This window comes from Anguilla anguilla, chromosome 6, assembly GCF_013347855.1.
Source record: "Anguilla anguilla isolate fAngAng1 chromosome 6, fAngAng1.pri, whole genome shotgun sequence".
NCBI classification, from domain to species: domain Eukaryota; kingdom Metazoa; phylum Chordata; class Actinopteri; order Anguilliformes; family Anguillidae; genus Anguilla; species Anguilla anguilla.
Window position 1 is genome coordinate 31,039,919 of NC_049206.1, and position 20,190 is coordinate 31,060,108.

General features: G+C 38.8%; 1 protein-coding gene across 1 annotated transcript in view; it reads right to left on the reverse strand.

Annotated features, from left to right (window-relative positions):
• Window positions 1–20,190, reverse strand: part of greb1 (growth regulating estrogen receptor binding 1) — a 72,904-nt gene that overhangs the window by 17,973 nt on the left and 34,741 nt on the right. Inside the window, exons 19-23 of the mRNA XM_035421377.1 lie at window positions 16,268–16,357; window positions 15,049–15,590; window positions 12,064–12,166; window positions 11,418–11,573; window positions 11,023–11,159 (exon numbers count right to left, since the gene is read on the reverse strand). Coding sequence (XP_035277268.1) covers window positions 11,023–11,159; window positions 11,418–11,573; window positions 12,064–12,166; window positions 15,049–15,590; window positions 16,268–16,357 — 1,028 coding nt within the window. The remainder of the gene's footprint in view (window positions 1–11,022; window positions 11,160–11,417; window positions 11,574–12,063; window positions 12,167–15,048; window positions 15,591–16,267; window positions 16,358–20,190) is intronic.

Here is a 20,190-nt window from a genome sequence, read left to right on the forward strand (position 1 = left end):
TGTTGATAAGTCAAACAATATAGGAGGAGATGTTTTTAAAAAATATTCAAAATGGCGTAAAAACAGAAGACTGGGTGTAATGGTTCATTGAGGTATATTTTTTGCTCAGGCCAAGACACATAGAGTAATATGAAGTTTATGTCGGTATGTTGAACAGGTTGGGAAATAACAATCTTTACATTTGTGAAGTGTGAAACATTGCTGTGGTGCCCCCTATTGCCCACATTGGACTGGCACAGAATTCCAGGAAGTACATGCATGCCAAATTTCATGCTGGTAGATAGCCAGAAAGTGTGTCTATTGACTGCTTAACCCCTTCATGCAAGCCACCTAGTGGCCAGGACACCGGCATCATGAGATTGCTCAACTCAAACATTCCGTGCTCCTACAATCAAGCTATAAGTGGAGACAGCAAGCTCTTTATTCTATCCATATTAGTTATTATTAGTTAGTTATTATTACAGGACAACTATGTTAAATATGGAGTTTTTATGGAGCCACTAATGTCACGTAGGTGGTCTATTTAACAAGCACCCAATGCCTGCAGTCTCATCTGCAACTATATCCCCCCAGGGTGTGATGCATTGGACAACAGCGTTTATTTGGGAGTTCATAAAAATATTCTTATACCACCAAAATCTTGTATTCCATCATAGCAACAAGATAAAGCCAATAATAGCCCAAATACAATGCTGCTCTCTGAATAGCAAAATAAACAAGATGAATTCTTGTGTAATTAGACCAGGTCATTCTACTTTCAATATCTGTGACTAAATATAGAATAAATATACAACCTTACCATTGATTTTACACATAGAGATTTCCCTTTCAAGGCTGAGTGGTCATATATTGTCTTGGACAATCCTTTTGTGAAATATACACTCATTTGTGATGCCTGGGTACTTTCCGAGATAGCTGAGAGTAAAATCACACGTGCTGTTTATGGCGTTGTTGCCCTTTTTAGTGCATTCTGGCTTGATTGACAATTATTTTAACCAGTAGCTGTCCAACGATGTCTAACATGTCTAACTTGACTTCTGGAATAGCAATTTATATTTCAGTGTAACAACTAGTTTTGTCTCAACGGTGCATTGCGAATTTAGCCTCTGCATTGGCAGCAAAAATCATGTACCCGATGTAATCATTGTTTTCCATTATTTTTTGGAAAATATTATTCTTGAGAACTTCTTAGCATGGCTATGCCATATGTTCGCCTAGCTGATATTGTTTTCTGGCGTACGCTGAACTCAGAAGAGGAAAGCGACAGCATTGATTCTCTGGAGGAGGAGGATGCCTATGAACACAGATAAGATTTCATCCTTGATATGTAAATATTACTGTTCAAAATATTTTGGTTATATACAGTATTTGAAATTGAGTGTCTGTCAATAGGTTAGTGCTACTTTCTAATGAGGACATTTCACACTGTAGCCTAAGCATTCTGTAGGTGGCTCAGTCCTGTTATGTTTCATGCACTAATTTGACGTGAAGCCGGAACATCGGCTTATTGTTTTAATGTCATCCCATCCCCATGCAAAAACATATAAGACTGAATGATCACACATTTAGGTATGTGTACCGCAGTGTATCACAATGTTTTTGCATTATTTTTCAATGTGATATCAATGTTTCATCTTAAACCATCATAAGAGGAAAACATGCTTTACAATTGACAAAAAGCATTTTATTTATTTTTGGAGAGATTTGGATGTTTTTGGGCCCCTAGATATCTTAGACCCCCCTACTGATGGAAATATAGTAATTCCCACTTGAAAATGTTGCAAAAGTGCATTGCCTGAGTCAAAACAGTTGATTTGTAGTGAAATACATGATTATGCAGTGATTTCCAGCAATGCACAATTTAGACATTTTGGATAGCTTTGGGGACACTAGGGGACACCAGGGTACACTGCTTACCTTTTGATTCATAGATCTTTAGTAGTTCTGCATATCACTCTCAAATTATGCACACTTGTGGGCAAGGAGTTTATGATCCAGGAAATTCATACTTTCACCTGTTTTATGTAATCCTGGGTAAATACCCCTATAAAGGCCTTTTACTATAACACTAACAATCAATGCTCAGTGAAATTGCAATTAAATAAAAGGAACAAAAACATTACAGATACTGCTAGTTTTCATTTACTTATAACTGACATTACTTATTAATTAATCATACTTGATTTGATGGAAAATCCAAGGCCTTCGTAAGTAGTCTTTGCACTACAGACTACATAGCTGCACTTTTACTAATATGCATGAGCGCTTCCGCTTCTGTAGTGGTTGTATGCCTGCACGCAGTGCAACAATTCTACATGCTCTTAAGGCTAACAGTTCACTTTTATCCCTCATGCATTCGTTTCTGGGAAAATGTATCAGTTTCCTAGTTTGTGTGCAATGTTTCCATGTGGGTGGTACAAGTTAACCTACCTCTATAAGGCTTTAAGTTTTTTAGAAAATAATTGGAAATGGAGTCTGCCATTCTCCCTTATTAGTATTGTCATTGGGAAGTGCATGGGTATTATGTAAAGTATAAAATGGGAAGAGTCATTTTAACCCAGGCTCCCAGAAGTGAGTCATACTTTTTTCTATGCCAGAGAGAGAGAGAGAGAGAGAGAGAGAGAGAGGCTAGACATCGCCTGCTATCTCTGAAGCAGCTAAAGTGTACACCAGTTCCAGTATTATTATAGCCATGTCATCTGCAGTGGACTTATAATTTAGTTTCAGTAGTACTGAGGAGTCATAGGATCAATGGTCGACAGAGAGTGTGCACAAAGTAAGTGTGAGTGCATTCCGATATGCATTTGTACCTGCTAGTTAGGGTGATTACCTACAGCTGCTAACTGTACGCAAGTGTATCATTGCCTAGCTAGATTAGCATTGCGGCTAACCAACTACTTACCAGAGAACAAAAGTGTGATTTCACAGATAAACTACAGTATGTATCCTTGGGCTGGGTATCACAGCTTGTTTTCAGGAGACAGTAGGAGTGTCAGCCAAGCGGCCAAAACTGTGCTGCGTTTTTTAAGCTCACTTCCTTGGCCTTTTGAGAGACATTGCTCACTAGCGCCACTACAAAGTCAATCATTTTTTTTCCACAAGTAATTGTAGTCGCGATCGGTGTTTTTTCTTTGTCTAATGTCTCCCCTTACATCGATTTGTTAAGTTATTGTGCTATTTGGACAAGCTGGTAATATTTTGTGGACAAATCAGGGACAGTTTTCGTCACAACCGAGTCACTGTATCTCATGTGTTTAGTGGACAACTTGGACTTCAAATCCCTACTGCGCAGTCTCTGGCTCCAATTTGTACAACATGGTGATGCCCATGAACTATACTTCTCGGGCTTCAAAACCCTTTTCACCAAGCCCATGGAGAGCTGATGGGTGATGTCACAGTGACTTTGTCAATATTTTTCTACATTCAATGTTGTCAGCCAGCTATGAGTGGAACACCAAGATCCGAGACAGCACGTTAGCAGGTCCTCCAGCATCGAAGGAAAGTACTCGGTTTGTGTTCATTCCATGCATCAATTACCGCTAATTGGTAGCTTAATTTCTAGCCAAGCATTTAGTTCAGTCCAATAGTGGAGTTTTGTCTGTCAACTTGTGTGGGACAGCTCCAGACTCACGAGGAGGAAAAACTGCACTTCCTACAATTTTCTGCACGGAAGCAGAAGGACGTTCATTGTGCTTTCTTCTTCCTCTTTTTATGGTGAATTACTACCATGCCGGAGCATTATCGCCACCTACTGTTGAAATTGAGTATGAAACCTAATTTTTAATGCTTTGGATTAGACCAGTTTATTCCGAAAACATGAATACATGACTGTATACAACATTTCCTGATAGGAAAAACCAATCAAAGTCCATTCCCCCAATTCCAAAGCGACCCAGTTCTTCTTGCAATCTCTGACATTCTGCTGAATATTGAGGACATATGAACATTACATGTTCTACAGTTTCTTTTTGCTGATGGCAATGTTCACATTCTCCAGTCTGATGTTTCCTTGTCTGTAGCACTGTGGCATTCAGCTTTTTCTCATCCTGCTTATCAGGTATTCTTTTTCCTTTCCTGCCAATAGGACTCCCATTCCCCACCTCTTTTTGAATTTGATTAAGATGTCTTCCTTTTGAATCCTTATTCCACATCTCCTGCCACAGCTTCCAAACTTGGAGCCATATATATAATTTAACCTCTGCTTTGATAAATGGGACATCAACTGATTCCAAGGTAAGAGCCCTCTTATCAGATTTATCCACCACTTCATTCCCCTCTACCCCTACATGAGCTGGTACCCATAAGAGGTTAATACTGCTTCCAAACCGGATAATTCTTTACACAATTTGGTTAATATTTCACAATATTTCAACAATAACTTGTCTACATTGCATATTTGAATATTTATTAAAGCCGCACTGGAATCAGAGCAAATCACCAACAGGCTTGACTTACTCAATCCACTGCAATGCAAATAGGATAGCAATGAGCTCTGCTGTATATAACCTTTTTATCAATTTAACTTTAGAATAAAAAAGCACATCCTGTATGTCCAGTATTTGGTTCTTTTGATCCACCACAATAGACAGGTTCATCATGCGTGTTTACAGTCTGAAGCAGGCCTGCAACGGGGATAGGGGAATGTGTTTTTCTTTTGTTGTTTTTTTTTTGTTTGGGTTTCATGTGCCAGCTATTGTATATGGTTTGAATGAGTCTAGGCCTCACTCCTAAAGGTATTTACGCATTTTTGTCATCAAATTGAATGTTCCATTTAAGGTAAGGTTTAAAAAATCAATGGTAGGTAAATGTTTTTATTATGGTATTTGTATAGATGTCATTCAAAACAGTATCTCTAAGGTACTATGGAGTGGATGATGTAATAAGCCATGATAAATGCATTGATTTTTAAATATGTGACATACATGCCAAAGAAGTAATACAGATCCTCAGTCATATTGGATGCAATTGCCATGTTTGGTTTTGAGCCACCAAGAGTGTTTTCTCCAGGGCTCAATATAACTCATGCTTTATTGGCACATTGTATTTGTTACCAAGTTGCAGAAAAGCTTTGTACTTATTCATTTACCAAGCAACTTAGGAGTTCAGGAAAGGGGAAGTTGTTATCTCCCTGAGCGTGTTGGTAAGGGTCAGGAGTATTAAAGGTATTCTCACTATTTCATTACAAACTAAAAAAAAAAACTTAATTTTTGCATTTTTGATAATTGCATTTGTGGCACTTTATTTCCACCGGAATTATAAATATAAACTAATCTAGTGTTGTAAATGGTACAAATGTCCTGCTTAAACTAAGCCATTTTTCAAGTCTCTCTGATGCACACACCTGGAGTTATAAAGCTTTAAATAGGGTGCCCCCTAAATGGGCAAGGATTGGCCAGATTTGACATCTGCACAAACGGATTAAAATTTTGGCTGATGTCAGGCAGAATTTTCACAATGTCAACTTGTCCATTTAAGATTTTATAGGACAAAGACTCAGCATGAACAAATTTAACTTAATTAGCCAATTTGATTAGGAGTTATGAGCATTTTTATTTTCCAAATTAGTCTATAATAGTACCACCTATAGACTAAGAATGACCAACTCGTGCAACCTATCACCAAATCATATAGAGATCACATTTCATTAGAGGTCAGGTTTCATTACAATCTGACATTGCGTTCAGGAGTTATAGGTTCTTATGTGAAATTGCTATGCCCACAAATTTAATTGGCTAGTAACAGCCATTTTGTTTGTCCAATCAGCTGTTCTTGAATAACTTTTAACGCGCTTCGACCAGAAGGTCTGTTTAGCAAGACTTGTTCCAAGCGTCAAACGATCTACGAGGAGATGCTGTTTAAAGGTTTTGAAAAAAATTCAAAATTGTGAAAACTCTAGTCAGGTGCAAATCAAAATGCTTGGACCATCTATTGTGCCTTGAACCAAGGAATCTCTGGAAAAAAAGAATTTTCATTTGAGGCCGAACGGTTTTAGAATTATAGGCCAAAATGTAAAAGGGGTTTAACATTTGGGTCAATCTGAGGAAGTTCAAGTTAATAATTTTAAAATGACAATAAAGTAAATAAAAAGACACAACTGATTTAAGGTAATGGGGCACAGCTGACCCCACCTATAGCAACAAGTGAGCCTGAAGAGAAGTTGTTCCTTTGAACATAATCTGTTTGAAGTCAAAATGTACCTTTCACATCAACGATTGAATTAAATTTATTATTATTATTAATAATAACAGCCAGGTGCAAATGTGTAGCTGTGTAGCTGTTACCTCTGGCACGCTATTAAGCAACTGAATGACGCTTTGATATGAATTGCTCAAATTGTTTTGCACAAAATTAATTCATTGCAATTGTGTATTGAAGTTGATAAAGACCTTAGAGTGGGGATGAATCAATGTAGGCATTGTAGTAATAGAAATGATTTAAAGCTCAGCGGAGATGACGCCTCGGACATATTTTCAGTTTTTCACTTGAAGCTTAATCTGAAACTGAATAGACTACAATGCAACTGCTGAAATGTAACTGATTTGTGTGTGGTCCCTGCTCATTATGCCTGAAGAAATTACTTTAAAAAACATACTGCAATTTATATTTCAATTTTTTTTACATTTTGTGTTTTGTCCTGTTTTGTACATTTTCGCTTTTTTTTCAGTGTGCCTTGATAGATGTCTCCCTTAGCCTATAGGCTATACCAAAACTGCTATAATTGTGAAATACAGCTGTTGGAATTGATTCAATTGTGTGCTTTATTTATAGAAAATAGTTATTGAATAGCAAAATATTGTTTTGTTAAATTTATTAAATTTCGGTTGCATTGGGTGCAGAAATTGATTTGGTTAAGTTGGATGGAAATTGGCCTTTCTAGTGTTAAAGGGAACCCCGCCTGTTAAGACTTGTAGGGCTTAATATGTTGTAAATGCCCTCAACTATGGAAATATGTTGTAAAAACCACACCAAAGTTATTTGTTAAAAAACCCCAGCCTTTAATGGAAATTTTGACCAATGGACCAATTGGCATTATTTTATATACAATGTACTTTGGGTAGATGACATAAAGTGGTTGCACTGGAGGTTAATTCAGTTATTTTGCTCAGCAGTTGCAGTTATTAATAGTGAAAAATATCAATAAAATGCCTCAGAATTTGTGTGTGATGTGATGCATGGGATATCTGTGAATAGGATGGATTCAATAGCTAAATATCTTATCAGCACATATTATCATTAGGGATTATGCATTTAAAGGAGGTATTAAGCTCATATATATGACACGTATCAATAATAACATTACGTCAATTAAATTAATGGGGATGGTGTACACGTTTCAGTTTCACCAAAAACAATAGTTTGATATGATCTTTGAATGGCTACTGTACGGTGGCTCTGAAGTGCAAAACACACAAAAAAAAAGAAAACGCAAAAACAAAAACTTTCGGCCCTGAGGTACAGATGCAACATACAAAAACAAAAAGGAGTGGTCCTGAGGTGCAGATGCAACATACAAAAACAAAAACATGCAGTCCTGAAGTGCAAAACAGAAATACAAATAGAAAATGCAAAAACAAAACTTTCAGCCCTGGAGTTCCACCCAAAGTACCCGGAACTTGTAGTCCCAGGAACTACTTTTCAAGGAACTAAAAGGTTCCTTCAGCCCATTGTTGTCTGCGTTTCCACCGTGGTCTAAAGACCCGCGAAGATTAGGCAAATTAGTCCACTGATGTATGAAAAAGCGGCGTCGTCGTCGGTCTATCTGTCGTATGATTTCTTCTGTAACCCCATACTACCACCGAAGTAGCCTACATTATGTTCTAATAACCAGGACAGCACGGAGGGGTTTATTCCACTTATACAACGGGTTACCAACAATGACTATATATGGTTACTTTAGTATTTATTGATTTTTATCGACTTCGCAGAGTAAAATTATGGCAGTCTAAAAAATCAAAAGGGACGATTACTAGAATTAACCTGTTATTTCACCCTGACAAAAAGTGCGGAAGGTGATTTCCAGTTTGCTTTTACTGTATCACCAATGTAAATTACGCAGAACTACCGCATACCTCACGTAACTGTATCAAACGTTTTGAGTCAATTATAACGGGCTAACAAAGAAAATCCGGAAGAAAATATTCACCAACTGAATTAAACCGTTTGAATGTTTTGGTACGTAATATGCTGTCCCAGCACGAATGCTTAACATTTTATAAAACGAATACTAAAGCAAGAAAAGAACAGAAGAGCACACATGTTATAATCCTCAATCTTAATTTCTCATCTGTTCCAAGATGTTGGCTGGCTATAACCAAAAGTAGGCTACTGCGCCGCATAACATACAAGTTTGAATTCAAGTTATTATTATGAAAATAAATCGGTTTGCGGCTGTAGACTTTTAAAAATGGCGGTTGAACTAAAACACTGTCGACCAATCAGTCGACCAATCAGAAATATTCAGCGCTTGCGCCCCACCCCAAAAGTTCCAGTACTTTTGGAAAGTATTACCCCCCAAGCAGGGACTTTTTTTGGGGTAAAATAAAGTCCCAGGAACTTAATTTAGACCCTGCGGTGGAAACGCACTGAGTACCTCAAAAGGTTCCTAGTTCCTGGGGAAAGTTCCTGCGGTGGAAGCGTGGCTCAACATACAAAAACAAAAACTAGTAGCCCTGAGGTGCAAAACAGAAACATACAACAACAAGCAGCCCTGAGGTGCAGATGCAACATACAAAAACAAAACTAGTTTTTGTTTTTGTATGTTGCATCTGCACCTCAGGGCTGCTTGTTGTTGTATGTTTCTGTTTTGCACTTCTGGGCTACTAGTTTTTGTTTTTGTATATTGCATCTGCACGTCAGGGCTGCTAATTTTTGTATGTTTGTGTTTTGCATCTCAGGGCTGCTCCTTTTTGTTTTTGCATTTTCTTTTTGTATTTGGGTTTTGCACTTCAGGGCTGCACGTTTTGGTTTTTGTATGTTGCGTCTGCACCTCAGGACCACTCCTTTTTGTTTTTCTATGTTGCATCTGCACCTCAGGGCCGAAAGTTTTTGTTTTTGCGTTTTCTTTTTGTTTTTGTGTTTTGCACTTCAGAGCCTACTGCTAGAATGTAGAGCTCTTTACAACAGACAACTTTTCCATCTCTGTTGGCATAGGCGAGCAGTTGATACATAGACACCATCTCTTATGCCCTACTCTCGTCTCCTCTGGCCTCCGATCTTCATCATTTTGATTTATATGATGAGGTCTATGATTCCCTGCTGAGTAATGACCTGCTCTGGCTTGAATTGAAAAGGCTGAACTGAAGATATTTTCAATGCCGCTCTATGGGCAAGAGCAATGGACCGAGACCTGTGCAACCATTTGACGTCACTGCCCAGAGTGCATTGCGACAGTAATAACAACGGCGACTACAAGTTGAAGGATTTTAAATATAAACTAACTAAATAACTAAAATCTTTCATGTGGTTTTTATGACATATTTATATAATTGAAGTCATTTACACCATATTAAGACCTACAAGTCTTAACAGGCGGGGTTCCCTTTAAACATTTGTGTAAAAACTCAAAGAAACAATTTTTAAATTCTATTTGCTCCAAAAGCAAGTGAAATGATCTTAACTAAATTTAATTTGGAGATCTCCATTCACCCTGCTCCACACAGGTTTTTTAATTAACTAATGTTACTGTCCAGTAACTGGATTAACGTTACTGACCAGTCATCTCTCTTTGGTAAAAAAAAAGTTCAGTGCTGCTTTCATTTAAAGCCAAATATCTCTGTATCTGCAGAAGAATTAGTGTTAGCGTGCTACTGCTGCAACCACAAACTAAATCTTGAAACTGACTGCTCTGTTGAAGTAGCCTGGGTAGTGTACGGTATGCTTGACTGCCCTGACGGTCTGAAACTTTTGGTTTTAAAAAGGAAATCTAACTGGATTGCCATTTTTAATCAAACATTCTGCCTGCGATGTAATCACAATGAGCATTCCACACACAAAATTGGCATCTGGGCTCACATTAACAAATCATTTAATGAGGAAATAAACAAAATTAGAGTAGATAAAGTTATTATATTGTTTCAAAAGTGCCCTGACAGTTGAACAACATCATCTGATGATACTTTTTTCACTTTTGAAGTCAGAAAATATTATGCTAATTTGACTGTTTACTAGAATTTGTGCCTGCACGTAATACTGCACCATAATCAGTGCGGTCATTATAAAAAATGTAATTACATTGAAGGCATTATTACATGTTTTATGACAAGAAAAACTCACTGTGAAATGTTTTAGATATTAATCGATAATTATTTATTCATACATTCGTATACTTAAAAACCTAGTTTGAAAAGAGAGATTTTTACATGTTGATCTTCCACAAGATCTTATCTGCAGTGTGGTATAAAATATTTTAGTTTTACAAACAGGTTTTAAAAAATAAAATTACATAGCATTTATGACATTAAACATGAAAAATAAGTTGTTGAAATATGTAAAAATCGCCAGAACTGGTTTGACCTCCCTCTTACACTAGTTTTACATTGCAGAATGTTATAATATGGCAAGAGAGTTACTGGATCAATAAAAAAGTTTGAATGACAGCAACACTGACCACTATCCTAAAGTATGCCAGTCAATACCAGCCCAATATTAGCTGGGGATTTATTTTTCTCTAATACGAATGATATCTCTAAATCACAGAGCTAAATCACAGAGCTAAAGATGGTGAATCACCAAAATGCACCAAGGCGTGACTTCAACTACAATTTCTCAATGCAGAATGATGGAAGCTGACCGAATGAGGGAAAATTACAATATGCTGCCCTCTACTGTCAGAACCCTGCAAGTATTTCCCAGAACCTCTGCCATATAGGCAAATGTGTCAAATGAAACCCTCAATAAACCACTGCACTCTGATCAGTGCCTATATGTATGAGCTCTGATTAGTGTGCTTACATGTGTGTGCCCCAATGTGTGCTTTAATGTGTGCATGTTTACATAAGCCTGCTTGTATTTAAGTGTCCTCACCTGGTATCTTGGGCTGGAGCCCATGTACTGGTGGCACTGTTCACAGTGATGGTAAGTATTGTAGGCGGCATATTTGGACAGCTTTATCCTGGTGGTGTGTCTGCGTAGGTATACCTCATCTTTCTGTCTGGGGTTTCCTGTGAGATATGAACAGTGCAATGGGAAACATTGAGCCCAGGGCAGATTCTAAAAAGTGATAATTTCCACATAAATGTTTCTATATAGATAATTATCTTTTTATGAAATGTTATCCATTACTTTCTTTTGAAATTCAGCTTCAAAGTTGCACAAACTGTCCAGCTATGTTTTCAATGATTTTAATACATTTACATCTATACCATCTTCTTTCATCATTTGGACTCACAAATCAACAACAAATGAACAAAAATGCCAACCTTTCCCAGTGGGAGTGAAGTTTGGTGAATGCACAGGGCTTATGTGTTCATGTTTGGGGTCATGGACAGTGTAGTCGAAATGCATGGTTCTGAACACCTCTATGTTCGGCCAAGCTGCATCCATCTGATGATACTGAGCCAAGCCCAGCTGTACACCTGGAAAATATTTTAAAGAAAAAAGATAACACTTAAGGATATTTTCTAAATACTGTGTGTAGTTCTGGGCACCACGCCATAAGAAACACATGAGAACACTTGAAAAAGTTCAAATAAAGAAAAATTCAACTGATTCTTGCCATAAATGAAAATACAAATGGAACTTTTCAGGCTGTCGACAGAACAAATAGGGCTAGTGGAAATTAGTTAAATGCAAATTCATCTCTGATATGAGGAAGTATTTTTTTTACAGTTGCCAATGCTTGGAACAGCTTGCTAGGTGATGGAAATGAAGCAGAGACACAGAGAGAGTATTTATAGCTAGGATACTTTCTAGTCTTTAGGTAAATAACAAGTCCCATTATATATTTGCATGCTTTTTAAGAAAAGACAATGTTCTGACTGGTTGGTTGACTTGGCAGGAAATATTTATATAATTGTAGGTACAACAGGAAATGAGTAAGAGAGGCATCATATACCAACTACTCACTTAAGTTGATCTCTTCTTCATCATAGACATCAACTTCCATTAATCGAATAAGCATCCTTGATAAAATTCCCAGAAACTGTAAGTAAGCCCCTGTCTTCCCAACCTGCGATTTAAAGAACATGCATAAATGTGTGTGAAGTGCATTATGAAATGATTGTCAATGCATTCCCATAATTCCCATAAATTCCTGTTGATTTTATGACTTTTTTATATAAAAAATTTCATTGGTCTTGTAAATGGTAAATGGACTGCATTTATATGGCGCTTTTATCCAAAGCGCTTTACAATTGATGCCTCTCATTCACCAATTCACACACACACCAATGGTGAAAGGCTGCCATGCAAGGTACCAATCAACTCATTGGGAGCAATTAGGGGTGAGGTGTCTTGCTCAGGGACACTTCGACATGCCCAGGGCAGGGGACCGGCAACCGGCAACCCTCCAACTTCCAGACAACCGCTCTTACCTCCTGAGCTATGTCGCCACGCTGTGAGTTGTGTTGTGAGACATTTTTTAAACAGTAATTTAATACTTCAGGGGTGCATGTGCCATAAAACATCCCTGGATACCAAGCAGAGTCAACACACCTTCATAAAGGATTGTGCACAAATATGGCAGTCGTGATTTTAGGAAGAAACTAGTTAAAATTCACAAGTAAAAAAGTTTTCACTCACTTCCAACCCCTGTCTAATTTTCTGCCAAATTTGGAATGTCCAAACATATTCACTAGTTTTATAAGCTCCCTATAAATTCCGGAGGGCACAGCACAGAAAACATATGATGTCAAACTGCTGTTTCTTTTCAGACCACATTACAGAAGTTCAGCTTGGACAGGTGTGAATCGGAAGACACAGCTGCACAGCTTGAGCAAGCAGACTCTGGGCACCCTACTGACCAGCAGGGGTCACTGGTGAACAGTGAAACACTCCCTCCCCCATAGTAATCTATAGCCAGTTATACATCGACCTGTGGGACTACCAGCCACAGTCTGCACTGCCACAGTCCACATTTGATACCAGACTGTGAGGCCCATACACACATTGTATGAAATTGTACCTTAACAGGATGACCTGACTAGCAATATCTTTAGCTGGTCTATAATGTACAGTAAGCTCCATAATGTTTGGGGCAAAAACACGTTTTTTTCTTGATTTGGCTCTGCATTCCACAAATTTAGATTTGTAATCAAACAAATTCACATGCAGTTAAAATCCAGATTTTCAGATTTTTATTAAAGGGTATTTTTTATACATTTTGGTTTTACCATGTAAAAATTGCAGAACATGTTATACATCCCCTCCATTTCAGAGCACCATAATTTTTGGGACAAATGGCTTCACATGTCTTTCTGATTAGTCAGGTGTGTTCAATTGCAGGTATGAGAGAACTAGAACAGGATCTAGTCTTGAATCTAGGCTTTTGATTGCTTTTGCAGTCTTTTATTGGTGTTTGTCAACTTGATCACCAGATTTGTGCCAATAAAAGTCAAGGAAGCCATTATGAGGCTGAGACATACCAAACCTTCTTAAAAATCAACTGTTTAGAACATCATTAAAAAGAAAGAGAGTCCTGGGGAGCTCAGTCATCACAAAGGGCCTGCTTCTCCAAGGAAGACAGTTGATGACCAAAGACGTCTCACCATAATGAAGAAAAACCCATAATCACCTGTCCATCAGATTAGAAACAATCTTCGGGAGGTAGGTGTGGATGTGTCAGTGACCACTGTCCATGGAAGACTTATTGAACTGAACTACAGAGGCTACAGTACAAGATGGAAACCACTAGTTAGCTGCAAGGAAGGATGGCCAGGTTACAGTTTTCTAAGAATTACCTAAAAGAGCTTGCGGAGTTCTGGAAAAGGTCCTGTGGACAGATGAGACCAAAACTGAATTTTATTAGAGTGATGGCAAGAGCAAAGTGTGGAGGCCTAAAGGAACTTCCAAAGATCCAAAGCACCCCCTCTGATCTATGAAACATAGTGGGACAACACTCATTGGACAGCACTTCATCCTACAGCAAGACAATGATCCCAAAATTACTGCAAAAGCAACAAAGGAGTTTTTCAAAGCCAAAAACTGAAAAATTCTTGACTGACTAAGTCATTCACCCAATCTGAATCTGAATGTGTTTCATGAGCTGAAGATTTACTTCAGGCAACTAGCAAGCAGGAGCTGAAGATTGGTCCAGTATAAGCCTGGCAGAGCATCACCAGAGAGGATAATCACCTGGTGATGTCTATGTATCACAGGCTTCAAGCACTCATTGCATGGAAAGGATATGTGACAAAGTACTGAACATCCATCCATTATCTATACCCGGTTATTCTGTGCATGGCTGTGGGGGATGCTGGAGCCTATCCCAGCGTGCATTGGAGAGAGGGCGAGGCAGGAATACACCCTGGACTGGCCAATCTATTGCAGGGCACACACACCACTCACACACTCATACCTTTGGGAAATTTTAGGGTCTCCAATCGGCCTACCTGCATGTCTTTGGACTGTGGGAGGAAACCAGAGTACCCGGAGGAAACCCACGCAGACAGACGGAGAACATGCAAACTCCACACAGAAAGGCCCCAAGCCGAGATTTTAACCCACAACCTTCTTGCAGTGAGGCAACAGTGCTACCCACTGCACCACCTGCAAAAAGTGCTGCAATTAATAAATGATAAAACCAAACCAAAGTGTATAAAAATACCCTTACCCTTAAATAAAAGCACTTTGTGAATATGTACTTTAACTACACGTGAATTGTTTGATTACAAATTTAAAATTGCAGAGTATAGAGTCAAATAAAAAAATTAATGTTTCCCAAGCATTACGGAGCTCACTGTATACTTTGACAATAAAGTTGTGAAATGAGACCTTTGTCTATCCATGTTTTTGGTAATGCTGTGCCTTCTCTCACAGTAATTTGAAAGTAGTAGGAAAGTAAGTCACTTTCCAGGGTGCTGCCAGGGTAGTGTTTTTGGGGGAGCAGCCCACCTGCGGGGGTCCGCTGAGCAAAAGCCTGCGAGGGTGGAATCCATCGGAGTGGCCAACAGCCTGGTTGGAGCTGTCCATGTGCTGAGGGCGGGGCACGGTCCACTGGCGGTAATAGAGGGACTGCTCCGTGGCAGTCATGACCCTTCTGAGCTGTGGGCGGAAGGGGCCGACCCACTCCACACCCGCATGCGGCAGGAGGTGGGCATACCTGGGCAGGCCACCTGCATCAGCTGAGACCACCATGTCATACACAGCCTTGGGCAGGAACACCGCTGGTGGCTGCTGGCGACCGCGAGCCCAAGAGCAGGGTTTACCTGCACCCGATGCTTCAGAGTTCCGGCTGGAAAAGGAGGAGCTGGAGGAAGGGGGCTTTGACGTGCCTGGGATGCCACTCTTGTGCATGCCACAGGAGGCGCTATTATCCTCTTCAGACCCCCTGTGGTCCTGGGTAGGGCAGTGCCCGTGCATGTTCATGGTGCTGCTGTCTGGAGGGGGTGGAGGGGGGCCGGGCTGTTCCAGGATGGGGGGGTCTCCATTCACTGCTGTGAAGAAGAGGGGAGAGGATCAATAGCTGTTAACATTACTATCCCCAAATTCTTATTAAGCCTGTCTTGAAATCAGGTGAATTTGTAATTTGACAGGCATGTGCACATACATTTTTTCAGGAGCTTAGATAGAAAATATTACAATAGCAGACATAATTTAGCACAGCTTAAAATTAAAATAGGTCACTTGGATTTTTTTTAGGTACTGCACCCTGGTCCTATTTGCTGGGTAAACAGCAATCAATGATGAGTAGAATCTTGTTTTCTTAGTGGTTTGTCACAAAAAAACAATGACCATGTTGCAATGAATTAAATTGTGCAAAACATGGTCAGACAGCTATGTGGCTGGGGTTGCTATAGGAAAGACAGGTTGAATTATAATAACATTAGCTAAGTTATGTACTAGTCACCAGTTAAAGCATGCATAAGCATTAAACATTAATGTCACTATTTAGGTCACCTAAAGCATAGCACCATTCCCAGCCCAGACAAACTGGGGCCAGCACCATATCTGATGCACAGATGGGTTTAATAATGCAAGTATTGATGGTAAGATGATTTGTGAAACCCCTGGTTTTGGAGGAAACCCCAGTTCGACTTGACTAGGTACAGCAGTATGAAAAAGTCAAAAAAAGACTTGGCATTAGCTCCATTCGTAACATCTCACATCTTACTTGAGGTTTTTGAGGACAGAGAGGAGGCAGCTGATTCATGGGAGAGAGATCTCTGTCGCTGTACTGGACTTCTCTTCACAATGCATGGAACTGTTATGACACACACAACAACATGCTTTATCTCAGTCTCATCCACAAGCTTATTCCAGCACATTGGATTTGAAATGAAACAATGCACATGACATCAAAGGGTAGACTTTACCAGTATTTGTTATTCTAAAATGTGTTTGGTACGTTTCTGGGCGTGGCACTCTTTTCTGTGTGGGGAGGCGTGGGTGTGGCTACAGATATGGTGATTTGAGATCAGATTTCAGTGGAAACAATAACGATACAGTGAGGCTCGTTCAGGAGTTAGAGTTTAACTTGGAATTTCTTTTCCTTAGTAGTGTCAGCTGAAGTTTGTCAAAGGGAATGAAAACCCATGTGGAGTTGGCATGTTTTCTGTTGGACCTGTAAGTAACATTACCTCCAGCTTGTGAAGATAAAGACTTTCATGAGGGACTGAACATTTAACAATCAAACTCTCAATGATAAAGCCACTATTGCATTCATCATAATAGAATTAGTGAAGCTATATAATCAAATCTGACTTCTTTCTGTCACTCACGGTTGCTCATTTCATGGTACTAACATTACCTCTAGCTATCCAGCTATGTGGGGTACTTAGAGTGAATGGGTGGGGTTGAAGTGGAGGAGGAGACTTAATCAATTGTAAACACAGGACCACTGCAAGGCTAAAAAAAATCCTTTAATAAAGGCATTTTTAACATTTATACTAAAGATGATTTATATTTTTTCTTGTTATTCCTCCCTCCCTTAGTTAGTTTTAAAGTTCAGTTCTTTAAAATGAATCAGTACATTGGGCTCAGTACATCAAAATAAATCAAACTTTTGAGTTTTCAAGTCATTTGAGTAATTTCTCAGGTTTAACCATTAAAAAAGCATGCACTTCGCCAAATATAGCCTACTTCTTATTTACTTCATCAGGCCCAAGCTGGATGCCAATTTGCAATGAATTACTCAGTATATAAAATATATAGGCTATGTAGCCTACATTTGTTGGTGTAACCAACTGAAGTCCCAGAGGGGCTTTGTATCTTTAGTTGATCTATTTTCCTATTAATATATTTATTTTCATTATTCTTATTTTTTGTTAATATTATTCCTTTTCTTGACTGTAATTTCTCATTTGTTGATCTTGCTGTAGGCTACCTTTATTATATTTTCAGCTCCGATTTGATCCATATTTTATAGTCAAATATGTCATGTAATTGTTTAATATCAATTGCAAATGAGCCAAATTTAATTTCTACGATCTGTTCCTATTATATATTCAAGGAGAATACTGTTTCTAAGGACAAGCAAAATAATAGCCTGCTTCGCTGCATCCATTTGGTTTTGTGGAGAAATAGGGGGGGATTAGGGGGAGATGCTTGCATAACACTGTTTAAACAGTTCAAATGATCATCAACATTGTCATTAACATCATAATAAACATCAGTGACATTTTTCAAAATTCTTTTCTTTCCTGTTTCTGTCAGTCTAGCTGCTGCTTGCAGCAGGCATTAATATGCTATAATACACTCGGCGAATCCTTCCTCTCTCAGTAGGCTACTTTTCAAGATCAATTGGATCTTTTGTATCAATTGGATCTTCCGGTACATTTCGTTCATTTGAGTCTTTCAGTAGGTTTAGCACAACCAGTTCATTTCATTCATTTGAGTTGTTCAGTAGGTTCAGCCCTATCAGTTCATCTTGTTCATTCGAGTCATTCAGTAGGTTCAGCACAATCAGTTAATCTCGGTCATTAGAGTCTTTCAAATTTTCAGTAAATGGTAAATGGACTGCATTTATATAGCGCTTTTATCCAAAGCGCTTTACAATTGATGCCTCTCATTCACCCATTCACACACACTCACACACCAACGGCTGCCATGCAAGGTACCAATCAGCTCGTTGGGAGCAATTAGGGGTTTGGTGTCTTGCTCAGTGACACTTCGACATGCCCAGGGCGTTGGATCGAACCGGAAACCCTCTGACTGCCAGACAACAGCTCTTACCTCCTGAGCTATGTCGCCCCCAGTAGACAAGCAAATTTAACAAACGGAAGAAGATACCAATCTGTTGCGCTTGCGCTCCAGCAAGTGTGCCTGATGCTTACACTTTGATGATTTAGTATGCAGTGTCTGAAGAGAGAACCCATCTCGGGCATGCAAGCTCATTCTCGAACTGGTTTAGAGAAAAACTGCTCAGAAATAAGTCACCTACTGTCATTTGTAGGTGAATTTCTACAATAGTATACACTGTTGTTAAACACCACCAAGTGGTCGCACACCACCAAGTGGTCGGCACGCCAGCATGCCTAGATTGTTCAACTCAGACATTCATTGCTCCTGCAACCAAAGTATGAGTTGAAAACAGAAAAGCTTTGTTTTAGTTTCATTAGTAGACGATACATGACAACTATGCCGATACGGAGTTTTGCAGTGCCACCATTGTCGCTCTGGTCATTCACTAAACAAGCACCCCCTCCCTGCAGTCTCATCTGCAACTACACCCCCCACCCATGACATAATGGACAATATTGTCTATCTGGGCTCAAAAATCGTTTTTTCGTCCTAGCAACAAGATAAACCCAATAATAGCCCTATGTTAATACAGCAGTGAAAACGCTGCTCACTGAATAACAAAATAAACAGGACAAAGTTTTCAAAAATTATACCATGTCATTCTACAGTCAATATCTTGGACTAAATATTGAATAAATATACAGCCTTACCATTGGTTTTACACATAGAGATGTCCTTTTCGAGACAGAGTGGTCATATATTGTCTTGGACAATCTGTTTGTGAAATATACGCTCATTTGTGATACCTGGGTACTTTCCAAAATAGCTGTGCGTAATCACCACTCATAGCGTTTTATAGCTCAGCATAACCGAGAGTTTTGTCTGATTATCGCTGCATTAAGCATTCAGTCTTTGGTAGCAGTAAAAGACACTGCACCTGGCAAAATTTTTATCAATAACTTTTAACATTTCTTGGAAAATATTATTATTCTTGAGAAATTCTGAGCATGACTAAGGCATATGTTTGCTGATAGACCCAGCTGATATACTGTTTTCTGTGCTAAATGAAAACTAGGGAGCGACAGCATTAATTCTGTCTCTGTCTCTATCTATTGAACCCACATAAGATTTTGTTGTCTAAATGTAAGTGTTAAAGATAAAAATACTTCGGCTATATACGTTATTTTTGAAATTGAGTGTCATTAAATAGGTTAGTTGTATATTAGAATGAGGATATTTCACACTGTAACATAAGTGTTCGTTGTTTTGCTAAGTAGCTAAGTAGTGTGTTTAACGCACCGGATGTGACCTCAACTGGAACACTGCCAAAACGTGGTGAACGGTTGAATATTGTTTACATGTCGTCCCATACCCATACAAGAAAACATTTCATACTGTAGATGGGCAAGGATTAGCCAGATTTGGCATGTGCGCTAAGGGGATCACAGATGTTTTTGCAATATTTACCTGCATTTAAAAATAAATATATCTGCACATGTATTTGTGTCATTTACAAATGTAGGGTTACAGTTAGTTTGCAAGGTAGGTGATGCAAGTTACCAAATCATTTGTAATCAACAAAAGGCTGATTATAACAGTATAATCTGTGGGCTATTTTATTAAAAGGGCACACTGTTTAGCAGTATGGGACCATTTCTAATGACTGCATTGTTGTATTGGTACAGAATCCATTGGGATATGCATAGTGAAAACATACTCTTTTGTTCACATTATATATAATGCAATCAAAGAGCTGGGTGAAGCGGTAAGCCAATTGCTTTCAATTTTATGCAGGCAAGTGTTTGTCATTGCAATATGGAGACATTTGTGTCAGGGAGAGTAGTAGGGCTCCAG